The 14,055-nt window shown below is 46.4% G+C and overlaps 1 protein-coding gene and 1 pseudogene across 1 annotated transcript in view; one reads left to right on the top strand and one right to left on the bottom strand.

Moving 5' to 3' along the window:
• LOC127207908 (solute carrier family 22 member 5-like) overlaps positions 1 to 8,526 on the top strand; it is a 37,014-nt gene extending 28,488 nt beyond the window's left edge. The window contains exon 10 of the mRNA XM_051167271.1: positions 8,394 to 8,526. Within this exon, the coding sequence (XP_051023228.1) occupies positions 8,394 to 8,526 (133 nt within the window). The remainder of the gene's footprint in view (positions 1 to 8,393) is intronic.
• A 3,961-nt stretch (positions 8,527 to 12,487) lies between these two features.
• LOC127207907 (glyceraldehyde-3-phosphate dehydrogenase-like) lies at positions 12,488 to 13,408 on the bottom strand (annotated as a pseudogene).
• Positions 13,409 to 14,055: the final 647 nt, after the last annotated feature.

Genomic DNA, 14,055 nt, shown 5'->3' with positions numbered 1-14,055 from the left:
TAGTCCTATATATTTAATCCATTTTAGGCTTGGTTTTACCTGAGACAATGTCACAATCTCTCTAGGCTTTTTGATATCTTCAGAATCTCTTGCTCTATCTATAGGCTACTCCTGCCAGGTAATGACGCTTGGTTATACAAAGAACAAGTAGGACAATTTTTTAATAATTTTCTTGGCTTGTCACCAGGTTATAGGTATTTTTTTTTCTTTAAATCTCTACTTTGTTTTTTCAAGACAGGACTTCTCTGTGTAGCTTTGACTGTCCTAGATTGACTTTCTAGACCAGGCTGGCCTCAAAGTCACAGCTTTCCAAGGACACCTTGTGCAGAAGGCTGGACCTGGGGTGAGGATGCCTTTAGCGTTCTAGGTGCTTTTCACTCCAAAATGGCACCAATTCTTATCTTTGGAACTGAGGCAAGGGTAAGACCTTTCACCAGGGACCACTTTAAGAGTGACCTTATTCGCCCTATTCACTCCTATATTTGCTATCGTTTAAGCAAGGGGGGCGGTTGTTTGCTATTTTATATAACCGAGAACCACTTGGTCAGGGCTGTCACCTCCCCCAGTAAAGCTGGTCTCTCCCGCATCATCATCAATCAAGAAAACACCCCCACTCCCCCTAACACGTCTACAGGCCAATCTGATGGAGGCTTGAGTTGAGGGTCCTCTTGGCAACTGACTCCAATTTCTGTTTAGTTGAGAAAAAGATGAAGCTTAATAAACCTTCCCAGGTGTGTTTATGGAAAAGCAGCCAGAGCTCCACTCTGCTCCCGTGAGTCAGAGCTGCCCTGCAGCGAGGAAGAGGCCCTGACAAGGCTTGTCTAGGGTTTCTAATGTCTTCCATTTCCTTCACGCTGCAGGCAGAAAACACCTTCTGAAGGGAGGTGGGAGCTGCTGTTTGCATAACGCCATCATATGAGCTGACACACCTTCCCTTCTGTTCCTGCAGCAAACACTGAACTCTCTTGTGTAGGACACAGCCCAAGGCCTCCGCCCTGCAGGGCGTGTGCATGGTAGAGAAAGCAAGGGACTCAGAGGGTTATGTAGTTCCTGTGGGGTTTTGGACTGCTCTCTCTGGGCTCTGTAACAAAAATCGTCTTATATTTGCTCTGTCACACACATACACACACACACACACACACACACACACACACACTCCCTCTCTAATGCTCTCTCCATGAGAAAGAGGCAGGGGAAGGGAGAGCGCTAACTGTGTCCTGTCTCTCCAAACAGCAAGGTGTTAAAATGCTTACAAGTGTCAGGGGGTCAGTGCTGGACAGAGCTTAAAGCATTTGGGCAAACTTTATGGCAGTTTTAACCTTGGTAAAAAAAAAAAAAAAAAAAAAAACTTGTTCCTGTGGGATAACTATAGCAAACTGTGAGTCTCAGTGTTAGAAAACTTTGTCTCAGGGCATTTGGTCACATTATGAACCCCAATATTGTGAACTGGAAAAACCTGCTTCTTGTTGTGGTGTGGCTAAGGCCTAGCACACACCTTTAGCCCAAAAGCTTTCTGTAAACAATAACTAAATAAAGTTAACCCTAGAACAAGAGGCAGAGCAAGCAACCAGTTGACAGGGAGTGAACATAGGAAAACACAGAAAGAAGGGACATTGAGTTGAGGGGTCTTTAAGGCAGAGTGGAGAAGGAGAAGGGCCTTTTTCCTTCTGGGATTTCAGCTGAGTAGGAAGGCAAGCTGGGTGCTTTCTCTGCCTCTCTGAGCTAGTAGGCTTTGACCCCAGCATCTGGCTCCTGAGTTATTTATTGGTAAAGTCGAACACTTGAGATTTTTGTTTAAAAACAGCAAGCCTTCCCCCTAAATACCATAGCGCATCCTCAGTGTTCTGTGTGTAGGTGACAAGTCCAAAAAACTATATTGTCATCATGGAGACATTGTGAGCAAGGTAAGTGCAGGCCCTCCTACTCAGGGCCCTATCCTGTGGAGCAGGCCCCAAGCTCCAGGCCCACAGAGATGCCCAACCCAAGGCAGGGAGGGCCCCAAGCACGACACAGCTGGGGTCCAGGTATCTCAGAGCCCCCAGGCCAAGCTGGAGGACCTGAGAAGCTGTGGACACTGCAGATCTAGCTACCCAGGATCCCGGTGGTGCTTTGGCCACCTGAGTCCACATTGCTGGCCCCAATCGTGCTTTGTTTTATACAATCTTTCAATATTATTTTTCCTCAAGACACTTTACTAAGAGAATTATTTGATCCTGTGATATCACTATGGCAAATGATAGCTTATTTTGTCACGTCACCTATATATATATATATATATACATATATATATATATATATATATATATATATATATATATGACTGTATTTTAAAACAAACACCATCTTGAAATGTTCAGCTGTGTTCTGTAGTGGACATAAACATATTTTTGTTTTGATCCCAAGTATAGAATGTGAGACTGACTTGTGTGAGGGCGTGTGGTGTTTTTCCTCTGAAAACAGACTTGTGAGAGAACAGGTGATGTTTGTCCACTAGGAAGAGGAACCGCCTCTTGCGGGGGAATGGTCTTTGTCAACTGATAAATATCCTAGTACCAACTCTGAGAGGAGATAGATAGATAGATGATAGATAGATAGATAGATAGATAGATAGATAGATAGATAGATAGATAGAGATGGATATGTATCTGCCCAAAACAAGAGGCAGGGCTTCTTAGTCTTGGTTGCTCATGACTCCACTTTGAGACGCTCCTAGAAAAAACAGCTCCAGAGAATGCTTCAAGCTTCTGGGTTCCAGCAGCTGGACTTGCAGTCACTTTTGTTGAATTGCTGGTTTGCTGTTTAAAGGGTCTGCTAGAATCCTGCCAACTACGCCAGTGGAATCGCTCCAAGGAACTGAGTCTAAAAAGGTCTACTTCTATTCCCACAAACCTCTTTTCTCTCCTATCTAGGGTAGGTGGATTGGAAGAGAGGTGTAAGCATTAAAGAACCCCAGAAAAAAGTAGGTTTTTAAAAGTTCAAAAGCCTACAATGCTCGATTACAGAAAGATCAAACTAGCCGGGCATGGTGGCGCATGACTTTAATCCCAGCACTCGGGAGGCAGAGGCAGGTGGATCGCTGTGAGTTCAAGGCCAGCCTGGTCTACACAGTGAGCCCAGTACAGTCAAGGCTACACAGCAAAACCCTGTCTTGAAAAACCAAGAAAAAAAAAAACAACGAAACCCCAAAACAAAACAAAAAGACCAAACTAAAAACAACTGATGGCCTTTCTTCACGCAACCAAGCAAGGGAAAATGCATAACCAACGTGTATCCCTCTAACCAAGGTACCAAAGACCAACCTAGTATTCACCCACTTCCTGCCACCTATTGTATGAAATTCATCCCAAATTGCATATGGCCTCAGATTAAGGCTGGAGTAAGAGACCAGGAAGACTAGGAGAAGTTGGGCTCTTATCTATGTGGCTATGGGAAAGCCCTCATATGTTATGGGGGGGCATTCCTCCCAGGCTCAAGCTCCCAGAATAATAACTCAAGACTCAAAATATATATACAAATACCTTGGCCATACATCGAGGCTCATTCCCTGATCATCTCGTAACTTAATAAACTATTCATTCTAATCTAAGTTCTGCCACATGGCTGACTACCTCTGTTCAAGTACTATGCATCTGTCCTCTTTCACACCTTCCTGAGTGAGTCTCTGGAGCCTGGCACTCTCCCAGAATCCTTTCTGCTTGCTGGATGTCCCACCTCCTATTTCTTGCCTCAGCTTTAGGCCATTAGACTTTTATTGACAGGTGATGCTTCTTTCCATTTCGACCTTTTGTGTGGGGAGGAGAGCACCCACACTCTAGTAGGTAAGCCCCACTTCATCTGCTCTCTGGAATCCTAGTAAACTCGTGGATCCCCACAGAGAACAGTGGCAGAATTGTGCCTAGGTTTGCCTTTGGTACCTTGGGTAGAGGGCCGGACGTTGGTTATGTTTTTGATTATGTTTCTTCAGGGAAGGAATTTAGCAACAATAGTTGGTTTTCTTTTTTCCCTTGCTTACTTAGTTTGCTAGCTCGTGGTGTGAATCACGGCAATCGCTTGTTTTCAGTTTGGTCTCACATCTCTCTAGCTTTCTGAAGTCATTCGTTCCAACAGTTTTTCTGTTGATTAACGTGAGGCTCCTGTGTGAATGATCATGCTAGTTGTGAACAGTGGTAGCTTTTGCTTCTTTTTCTATCGTTTGTTTTCCCCTCTATCTTCTCATGGCCTCTCCTGCCTCCGTGTAATTCCATGACACAGTAGGGAGAGCAGACGCCTTATCTAGTCCCACTTCTTAAGAACACACTTTCGAAGAGATGGCTCAGAGGTTAGGAGCATCACCTGCTCTTCCAAAGGTCCTGAGTTCAGTTCCCAGCAACTACATGGTGATTCACAACCATCTATAATGAGATCTGAAGCCTTCTTCTGGCCTGCAGGTGTACATGGAGGCAGAGCACTGTATAATAATAATAAAGTAATTAATTTTTTAAAAAAGAACACATTTTCTTTCTTAAGTAAGATGCTAGCTGTAGATTTGTAGAAGGTAGCCTTCACCAAACAAAAGAAATCCTTTTTGGGGGCCCACAAAGCCCACTGAAAACAGGCACAAACAATAAAACAAAACCAGCATCCTTCTTCAATGTCCCTTTATGTGAGCTGGCACCAGAAGGTGTGGCCCAGATTTAAGGGTGTGTCTTCCCTCCTCAAATAATCCAACCCAGAAAAACCCTTACTAGCTCTTGGGTTTTAGTTGATTCCAGATGTGGTCAAATTGACAACCAAGATTGGCGGTCATAAGTAGCAAGTCTCTTAACTGTTAAACTGTCGGTCACTTAGGTGACCAGTTTTATAACTTCAAAAATGTCAGTTGTAATTTTCATTTCCTCCTTTTCTGCATAGATTCTTTTTGTATATTAGGGGTGCATTCACATGGCTTAGCACACATATGGAGGTCAGAGGACAAGCTATAGACGTTGATTTTTCTCCTTCTACTTTACTGGTCCCTGGGACTGAACTCAGGTGTCAGGCCTGGCAGTAAGCACTTTACCACCTATTGTTGTTTCGTTGTTGTTGTTGTTGTTGTTGTTGTTGTTGTTGTTATTATTATTATTATTATTATTATTATTATTATTATTATTATTATTATTTTGCAGTGTTGAGAACTGTCTTAGTTAGGATTTCTATTGCTGTGACCAAACACCATGACCAAAAGCAAGTTAGGGAGGAAGGAGTTTATTAGGCTTTCAATTCCATAGCACTGTTCATTACTGAAGGAAGTCAGGACACGGTCAAACAGGACAGGAACCTGGAGGCAGGAGCAGAGGCCATGGAGGGGCGCTGCTAACTGGCTTGCTCTCCATGGCTTCCTCAGCCTCCTTTCTTATAGAACCCAGGACCACCTGCCCCGAAATGGCCACATCCACAATAGACTGGACCCTCCCACATCAATCACTAATTAGGAAAATACCCTACAGGCCTGCCTACGGCCAGATTGTTTGGTCCCCCCCCCCCCACTCCACCCCCCCCCCACTCCCCACCCCCGAGACAGAGTCTCTCCATGTTAGCCTTGGCTGTCCTGGCTGTCCTGGACTCGCTTTGTAGACCAGGCTGGCCTCAAACTCACAGTGATCTGCCTGCCTCTGCTTCCCGAGTGCTTGGATTAAAGGTGTGCACCACCATGCCTGGCCTTACAGACAGATCTTATTAAGACATTTTCTCAATCGAGGCTCCTTCCTCTCCAGTGACTCTAGCTTGTGTCAAGTTGATATAAAACTAGCCAGCACAGGAATTAAACCCAGCTCTGCCAGCCCCTGACACTCTACTATGTTTTCAGATGGGAGCCTAGCATGGCTGTCCTCTGAGAGACTCCACACAGCAACAGAGATGCACAGCCAAACTCTGGGTGGAGCCTTGTGGAAGAGTAGGGGGATGGATAGAAGGACCTAGAGGGGACAGGAGCTCCTCCAAGAAGACCACAAGAAGTGCCAACTCACCTGGGCCCAGGGGCACTTGGGGAAACTGAAGCACCAAGCAAGGACCAGGCATGGACTGGACCTAGGTCCCTACATATACGTACCCAATGGGCATCTTGGTCTCCGTGTGGATCCCCTAGAAAGGGGAGCAGGGGCTATCTCTGACACGGTCTCTATTGCATGCTTTTTGATCACTTCCCCTTGGTGGGGCTGCCTTGTCAGGCCACTGTGGAAGAGGAAGTGCTCAGTTCTGATGAGCCTGGATGTGCTGGGGTGTGTTGGTGGGGAGGGCTCCCCTTTTCTGAGGGGCAGGAGAAGGGGAATGGGAAAAGAGGGAGAGAGGGACTGGAAGAGAAGAGGGAAGAGGCTGTGATTGGGATGTAAAGTAAATAACTAAATTTTTTTAAAGAGGAAGAAACAAACAAAGTGAAAAGAAAAAGTTCTTTGCTGTCAGCGGTGACACACACCTTTAATCCCAACACTAGGAAGGCAAAGGTAGGTGGATCTCTGAGTTTGAGGCCAGCTTGGTCAACAGATCGAGTTCCAGGACAGCCAGGGCTACACAGAGAAACCTTGTCTTGAGAAAACAAAAACAAAGGAAGGAAGGAAGGAAGGAAGGAAGGAAGGAAGGAAAAGCTCGGCACCAAACTATAGCCTGATCCATGCATGGTCTTTTAGACGCCTAAGAGAAAGGACAATCGCCCCCCCCCCCCCAGGATCTTACTTAAACTCCTCCTGGGGCTGAGGTCCAGCAAGGTTGGTAGGCTGCTTGCCTAGCATGCATGAGGCCCTGGGTTCCACCCCAGCACTGCTTAAAACTCAGTTACAGCGCTCACTGTGACCCCAGCACTGGGGAAGTGGAGGCCAGAGGATCAGGACCTGAGAGGCCATCTGCAGCTACATACTAAATTTAGGGCCAGCCTGAGATACATGAGGCCCTGTCTCCAATAATAATATTTTATTATTTTTATTATTGTTGTTTTAAAAAGCAGGGGAAAACAAACAACAATTACAAATTTGTTCTTAATTCTTAGTTACACAAAACACCCACCTACGCACACCCACACCCACTGAAAATACCCTAAAAGGCCCAGACAGAGAAGCTTCGTGAGACCTGTCCTGGGGCCTCTATTAGGTTCCAACAGGAAGAAAGAAGACAGCTGTCTGTCCTGGATGCTCAGGTGTGAGGAGGAGGGAGTGGCTATCTAAAGCCACCACACTAGGTAGGTTGGTTGGATAAGTTTTGGTGGGGTTGTGAGTTTGAATTTGATGCCATGAAAGAAAGAAAGAGGGCTGGAGAGATGGCTCAGAGGTAAAGAGCACCGACTGCTCTTCCAAAGGTCCTGAGTTCAGTTCCCAGCAACCATGTGGTGGCTTACAATCTATAAATGTGATCTGATGCCCTCTTCTGGCCCGTTGGTGTACATGCAGACAGAGCACTGTATTCATAATAATAAATAAATCTTTAAAATAAAAAAAAAGAAAAGAAAAGAAATGAAAGAAAGAGAACACACACATGTGTTGTGGCAAAGGCTGCAGCTACGGGCACCTTGAGCAGTCACAGCAGGACAGGCCCTCACAGGGCATCTGTACTGGGCCAGAATGAGACCAAATACAAGAGCTCGAGCTGGGAAGAAGTAGGCAAACAATACCTGAGATGCATTCTCAGGAGCAAGGAGCTTGGGACAGGAGGGCCTGGGGGAGAGACAGCGGGGATCTGAGGCCCTTGACCTGGGCTATGAAGGCAGAAGGCTGGCGGCCTACGAAGGGAGAGGGACCACAGGGGAGCCATAGCAGTCCAGATTGGGAGCGATGCGGGGTCTGTGCCAGGCAGTCAATCCCCAGATGGTTTTTACTTTATTGATTGATGGAGCGTGCGTGCGTGCGTGCGGGCGGGCGGGCGTGCCCACAGGCCCGTGCACAAGAATGTGTGTGTATGAGCACAGGAACGTGGGCGTGTGCAGGCAAGAGGGAGTCACTGAGTATCTTTCACAATTGATCCCCCAAACCATTTTTAATTTTTAAAAATGTTTATCTTGTATGTGTGCGTGTTTTGTGTGAAAGGGTGCACACGAGCCGTAGCACATGTGTGAAGGATGGAAGACACATGTGCAAGTTCATTTTCTCCTTCTACCACGTGGGTCCCTGAGATCCAACGCAGATGATTAGGGCTGGCACTGAGCCAACCAGCTAGATGTACACCTTTTCTTTCTTCTTTTTTATGTTTTATGTTTTGGTTTTCTTTTGACATAAGCTTTTACGTTGACCTTGGAGCTGTCAAGCTAACCTATCCCAGAGAGCCCCCTGTCTCTGCCTCCCCAGCACTGGGATTACAGACCTGTTCCACAGCGCCCAGATCTTTTAGATGGGTACTGGGCTCTTGAACCCACTTCCTCATTCATGAGTGCGTGGCAAGAGCTTTATCCACAGACCCAGCTCCCAGCCGCAGCCCGAGACCCCTCGAGTTCCTCAGAACAAGACCTCTGAGAGCCTCTTCTGTGAGCGTGGAGCAGTGCCGCAGCTCTGGCACTGCCTTCCACAGGCCTTCTTCCTCCCCACGTAGCCATGGCCTCACGTGCAGGGTGGAGGAGAGGGCCAGATCAAGGGTAGGTTGGCGCTTAGGTGTGTCAAACCAGCAATCAGCAGAAAGGACTCTGCAGACACAGGGTCCCTGTCAGCTTGGGTCCACACCTCTTAGCCAAGTGGGCTCAGCGGGAAACTGCTGACATTGGGTTCCAGAATAACACTCCTGCTTAGGTCTGAAGGTCTAAGAGAGTCACTGAAAATTGATCTGTCCCAGTCAGCTCCTGCAAGGGAGGACTTGGTAGAAGGACAGACTGGTAGTTGCTAGTTTTCCTGCAGCTCAGCAGCGCCCTCTAGTGTGTCAGCACTAAAACAGCTACATCCCACACGCTTTTGTTGGGGTTTTTCCTTGAAGGAGGATTTGAACCCAACCGATTTTCATTTGAGAAGTTCTCTCTGTCGCTACCCTTCTATCCTCCCGGCTCTGGGAAGGAATCTGGATGCTTGGGATGCACCTCCCAGGGTGGGGGAGTGAGACTCGGGATCAGGGTCAGTGACCCTCTCACACCGCAGCTTTCCCCCAGGCTCCATGTCATTCTCAGGCATAGCATCCTCAACCTGCTGTAGACTTCTGGGTAAAATGCCAGCGGTACCCTCCTTCATCCTCTGTAATGAGCCACTTCTCTGTTATCTACAGAAAACCTGACCACTTCCTATCTTGACTGATTCACTAACTCAGGGAGAAGAACAAAAAAAAAAAAAAAAAAAAAAAAAAAAAAAAATTTTTTTTTTTTTTTTTTTTTTTTTTTTTTTTTTTTTTTAGAATGAAATATTCCTTATCGAAGTCCAGCTTTGACATCAACTGGGGAAAACTGAGGTGGGACATGAGTCCTGTGGCTGGCTGGCTGGTGACCCTGCAGACTTTCTCTGAGGGCAACCTTCCAGACTGGAACTGATAGTTATCGGTAATAGCTTCCAGAGATGGCGGCAAGCTGGAGCTAGGGCTGATGACTCCTAGCGGGGGCTTCCACTGATGGTGGCAAGCATCTAAAAAAAAGGGGAAAGAAGGAGAGAAAAGAACCATGCAAACACACACACACACACACACACACACACACACACACACACACACACACTAGATGACGAAGTAACACAGACTCCAGCAAGTAGGTTTGAACAAGCTGCTTCTTCTTCTTTTTTATTATTATCTTATTTTCATCCTTATCTTTATTTTTATCCATTTTCTTATCCTTCTTCTCACAGTTTATATACCCCCAACAAAATCTTTCAAGCAGTACAAAAATTTCAATGTGTTTACAATTTATCTCTCTACGAATAAATGATTACAATGGATATAAGTAAGAAAATCATGTTCCCAATACCTTCACATGGTCAAGTGTTTTACGTATTAGGGGTGAGGAACAAACATGAATAACAAGTTATTTTTAAGAACCCACATACATTTGTACATAAGCCAAATGTTATATATTAACAGAGTATAAGCAAGCAAGGGAATTTCTCAGGCAGCTTTTCTTTACTGGCAGGCTGCAATTTGCAGTTACAAAGAAGGAATCGATTATCTTAAGACGTAATCTTATAAAGATCTTAAAGGAATCACAAATGTAAACTCCTATATAAAAACAACCAGCCACTTCTACTTTAAATCCTAAAGGTGCTCATCTACTCATTAATATGTTTTATTAAATCATATCAGGAAGCTGAGGGCAGAAAAATAGAATAAGGAAATCAATCATCATCTCAGTCACCAGCCCAGCTTGAAAGAGTCACCTCAGCCAATGCTGCCATGGGCCATTGTTCTTGCTTTGCCAACCTCAAAAAAATCCCTAACTTTGGTAATAAGAATGTACTTTCTGTTAACTTCAGTTGTCCCCTAAGATTTCCTACATCAGGGCCAATAGCAAAAACATCTTTACCTCACTTTGCTAAACAATCTATTTCCCCCTAAGACTTTCTATGTCAGAGCCCCTAGCAAAAACATCTTTTCCTAACCTTGTTGAACGATCTATTTTTCCAAATTCTTTCTAAGGGTAGTGATCATTATTAACAATCTACGTCTACAGGTAGTTTTCAAAAATGGTGGTCGAATCATTAATCTGCTCCAGCAGCAATGCCTGAAAGAGACCAAGCATTGTTATTGCATATACAAATGGTACTGCCCAGTGAGGGGCTGGGAGCCCCCTCTATAGTACTCACACGATTCACATATTAAGGGGATTGTAGGGATTGCAAAGGTAACAAGCAGAGCAGTGCATGAAGTCCTCAGGGCATGCAGTTCTCAGGGTTATGCCTCGCTGAGACATGCCCATTGTGGGTTTGCTAACCCGTGGGCCGCATTGCATGAATTCTAGAGCTGTTTTGCTGTCCCTCTTGCACAAACCCCCAACAGCTTCCCCTTATAGTACACTGTTAAGCACATTCTCCACATATGTGGCATGCTAGCTGGGTATCTTTTGGCATAATTGCTACACGTTTGGCATGGACAGCACACAGGTTGGTATCTTCAGAAAGGCCAACCAGATGGGCCTCACTTGTCTCCCTCAAAGCACCAATAGCTGAACTCTGGGAGCGCAGATCGGTTTTGAAGTCCTGAGCAATTTCTCACACCAGATCCTGGAAGGGGGAGCTTGTAAATCTGAAGTTCAGTGGACTTCTGATAGCGTCTGCTTTCAGAGTCCTGTAACTATGAGGTTTTTTCACTCCTCCAGTAGAGGGCGCCCTCTTAAGAGCCTGTTGTTTCCTAGGTGCTTTAGCACCTGTGGGTTTACAGTCCTTTGTACAGCCATGCTCTGGGTACCTCCTTACTTATCTCACCCCACTTCTCCTTTGGCTGGTGTTTGGCTAGCAAGAAGCTGCGATGAACACTCTTTCATTTTTACTCAGCACCCCCACCCTATCTCATACCCTGATGCCACCCACATTTAGGGTGGCTCTTTCCTCCTCAGTTAATCTGATCTAGAACCCATTCAGAAACACTCGCAGAGATTTGGCTCCTCAGTTATTCCAGATCCCACCAAGTTGGCAAGCAATATTAACTGTGCATGTTGACTGAGGTGCATGTCCCGCTGCCTCCTCGTGGAGTGTGCCTAGTGCTTCCTGGGGCCCAGTGACAAAGCTCTGATGCAAAGGGAAGGGAGCCTGTCGGAGAGAGGGGGAGAGGAGCCAGTTCATGGCATGGTCTCCTGGGGCTGTTCCTGGTCTCACTAGAGCCAGGATTTGGCTTTTGATTTGGCTAGGGGAGACTTGCTCTCAGGAGACGCTGAGAAGCCAGGCTTTGCCTATGGGGCAGAGGAGGAGGACGGGGATCTGGGTGAGCAGAGCAGGAAGTCCTCTCTGCTGTGGGCCTATTTTCCAGGTGAGCACACAGAGAGCTGGTTGCATCTGCCAGACTTGGGGCTCTCCTGGTGTGCCTCAGAGAGAACTGCTTGGCTTTTAGCCAGTTTAATGGTCAGCATGATTAACGCTTCTGTTTTCTCCCGTGTTTATCTGTGGGCACGAGGACCTCATGCTGTCTACACTTACAGTGCCATGGGGTTAGAGTCCATGATGGCGGCCCTAAGACGTAGTGGCAGGAGCGGCTCTGAGCTCTCATCTTGATCCATAAGCAGGAGGCAGGAAGCACACTGGGAACAATGCAAGTCTTTAAAACCTCAATCCCATCCTGTTGCACGCACCTCTAACATCCTAAACCCTCCACCAACTGGAGACAAATATTCAAATATATGAACCTATGCTGCCACTCTCATTCAAACCACCACAGCTGGCATAACTGCTCTGTGACATAAAATGGCCTCTTTTTTTTTTTTTTTTTTTTTTTTTTTTTAAGTAGGTGCAAGGAACCTTATTGATGGTATTCAAGAGAGTAGGGTCCCTTGCCCCTCCCATTATTCTGGGGTCTAGAATGGAAACTGAGGGGACATGCTCAGTGTCAAGGACTGAGTTGGATCAGGGACTCCTCAGCAGCCGAGGGCCTTTTCTTGCTCTCATGTCCTTGCGGGGAGTGGGTGATCCTGGTCTTCTTGCTTCTTGGAGGCCATGTAGGCCATGAGGTCCACCACCTTGCTGCTGCAGCCAAATTCATTGTCATACCAGGAAATGAGCTTTACAAAGTTGTCATTGAGGGCAATGCCAGCCCCAGCATCAAAGGTGGAAGAGTGGGAATCGCTGTTAAAATCATAGGAAACAACCTGGTCCTCAGTGTAGCCAAGGATGCCTGCTTTACCACCTTTTGATGTCATCATACTTGGTAGATCCAGCGTGTTGGATCCATGACGGACACACTGGGGGTAGGAACATGGAAGGCCACGCCAGTGAGCTTCCTGTTCAGCTCTGGGATGACCTTGCCCACAGCCTTCGCAGCACCAGTGGATGCAGGGATGATGTTCTGGGCAGCCCTACGGCCATCACACCACAGCTTTCCAGAGGGTCCACCCACAGTCTTCTGGGTGGCAGTGAGTCTTTCCATGATGCCAAAGTAGTCATGGATGACCTTGGCCAGAGGGGGCTAAGCAGTTGGTGGTACAGGAAGCATTGCTGACAAATTTGAGTGAGCTGTCATATTTCTTGTGGTTCACACCCATCACAAACATGGGGGCATCGGCAGAAGGGGCGGGGATGATAACTCTTTTGGCCCCACCCTTCAAGTGGGCCCTGGCCTTCTCCATGGTGGTGAAGGCACCAGTTGACTCCACAACATACTCGGCACCGGCATCAGCCCATTTGATGTTAGCAGAATCTTGCTTCTGGAAGATGGTGATGGCCTTCCCTTTGATGACAAGCTTCCCATTCTCAGCCTTGACTGTGCCGCAGAACTTGCCGTGGGTAGAGTCATACTGGAACATGTAGACCATGTAGTTGAGGTCAATGAAGGGGTCATTGATGGCAACAATCTCCACTTTGCCAGATAAGAAACAAGTCCAGGTAACAAGGCGCCCAATATGGCCAAATATGGCCACCCGCGTGTGGTGGTGCACATCTTTAATCCCAGCACTTGGGAGGCAGAGGTAATAAAGGATTTTTTTGGTCATCTTGTGGAATTTACAGTTTAGACCTTTTGGTTGACCTATGACACCTGACTGGGAAATTGACTAGAAGGTTCTTCAACTTTCTGTAGCTGGCATGCAGTCACAAGAATCGACAAGTGTCCCCTTGGCCTTATCTGAGGGGGATATATCAGCTGGCCTCCTCCAAGCTCTACCCCCCGCCCCAGGCTGCTGTGGTTTTACATTTTAGAGTGAGGTGTGTATTAAGGATCAGGCGGGATCAGTATTTGGAAAAAAATAATCTTTTCTAGCTTGTTTTATTTCTTATTTCAGTGTAGTTTGAAAAATGAATTTTTAAAAATATATATAGGTGTTTTGTCTACAGGTGTGTCCATGTATCATACGCACGCAGTATGTGGGACAGCCATTAGAGGGCCTCAGATCCCCCTGGACCTGGAATTACAGACACTTCTTAGCCACCATGTGGGTGCTAGGAATTGAACCCAGGTCTTCCAAAGGAGCAGCCATGCTCTTAATCTACTGGCCCTTGAAAGACAGCTCTTAAAGAG

The sequence above is a fragment of the Acomys russatus genome, chromosome 25, assembly GCF_903995435.1.
Source record: "Acomys russatus chromosome 25, mAcoRus1.1, whole genome shotgun sequence".
Lineage (NCBI taxonomy): Eukaryota > Metazoa > Chordata > Mammalia > Rodentia > Muridae > Acomys > Acomys russatus.
The sequence above is the reverse complement of the archived record's forward strand: the minus strand, read 5'-3'. Positions and strand labels throughout refer to the sequence as shown.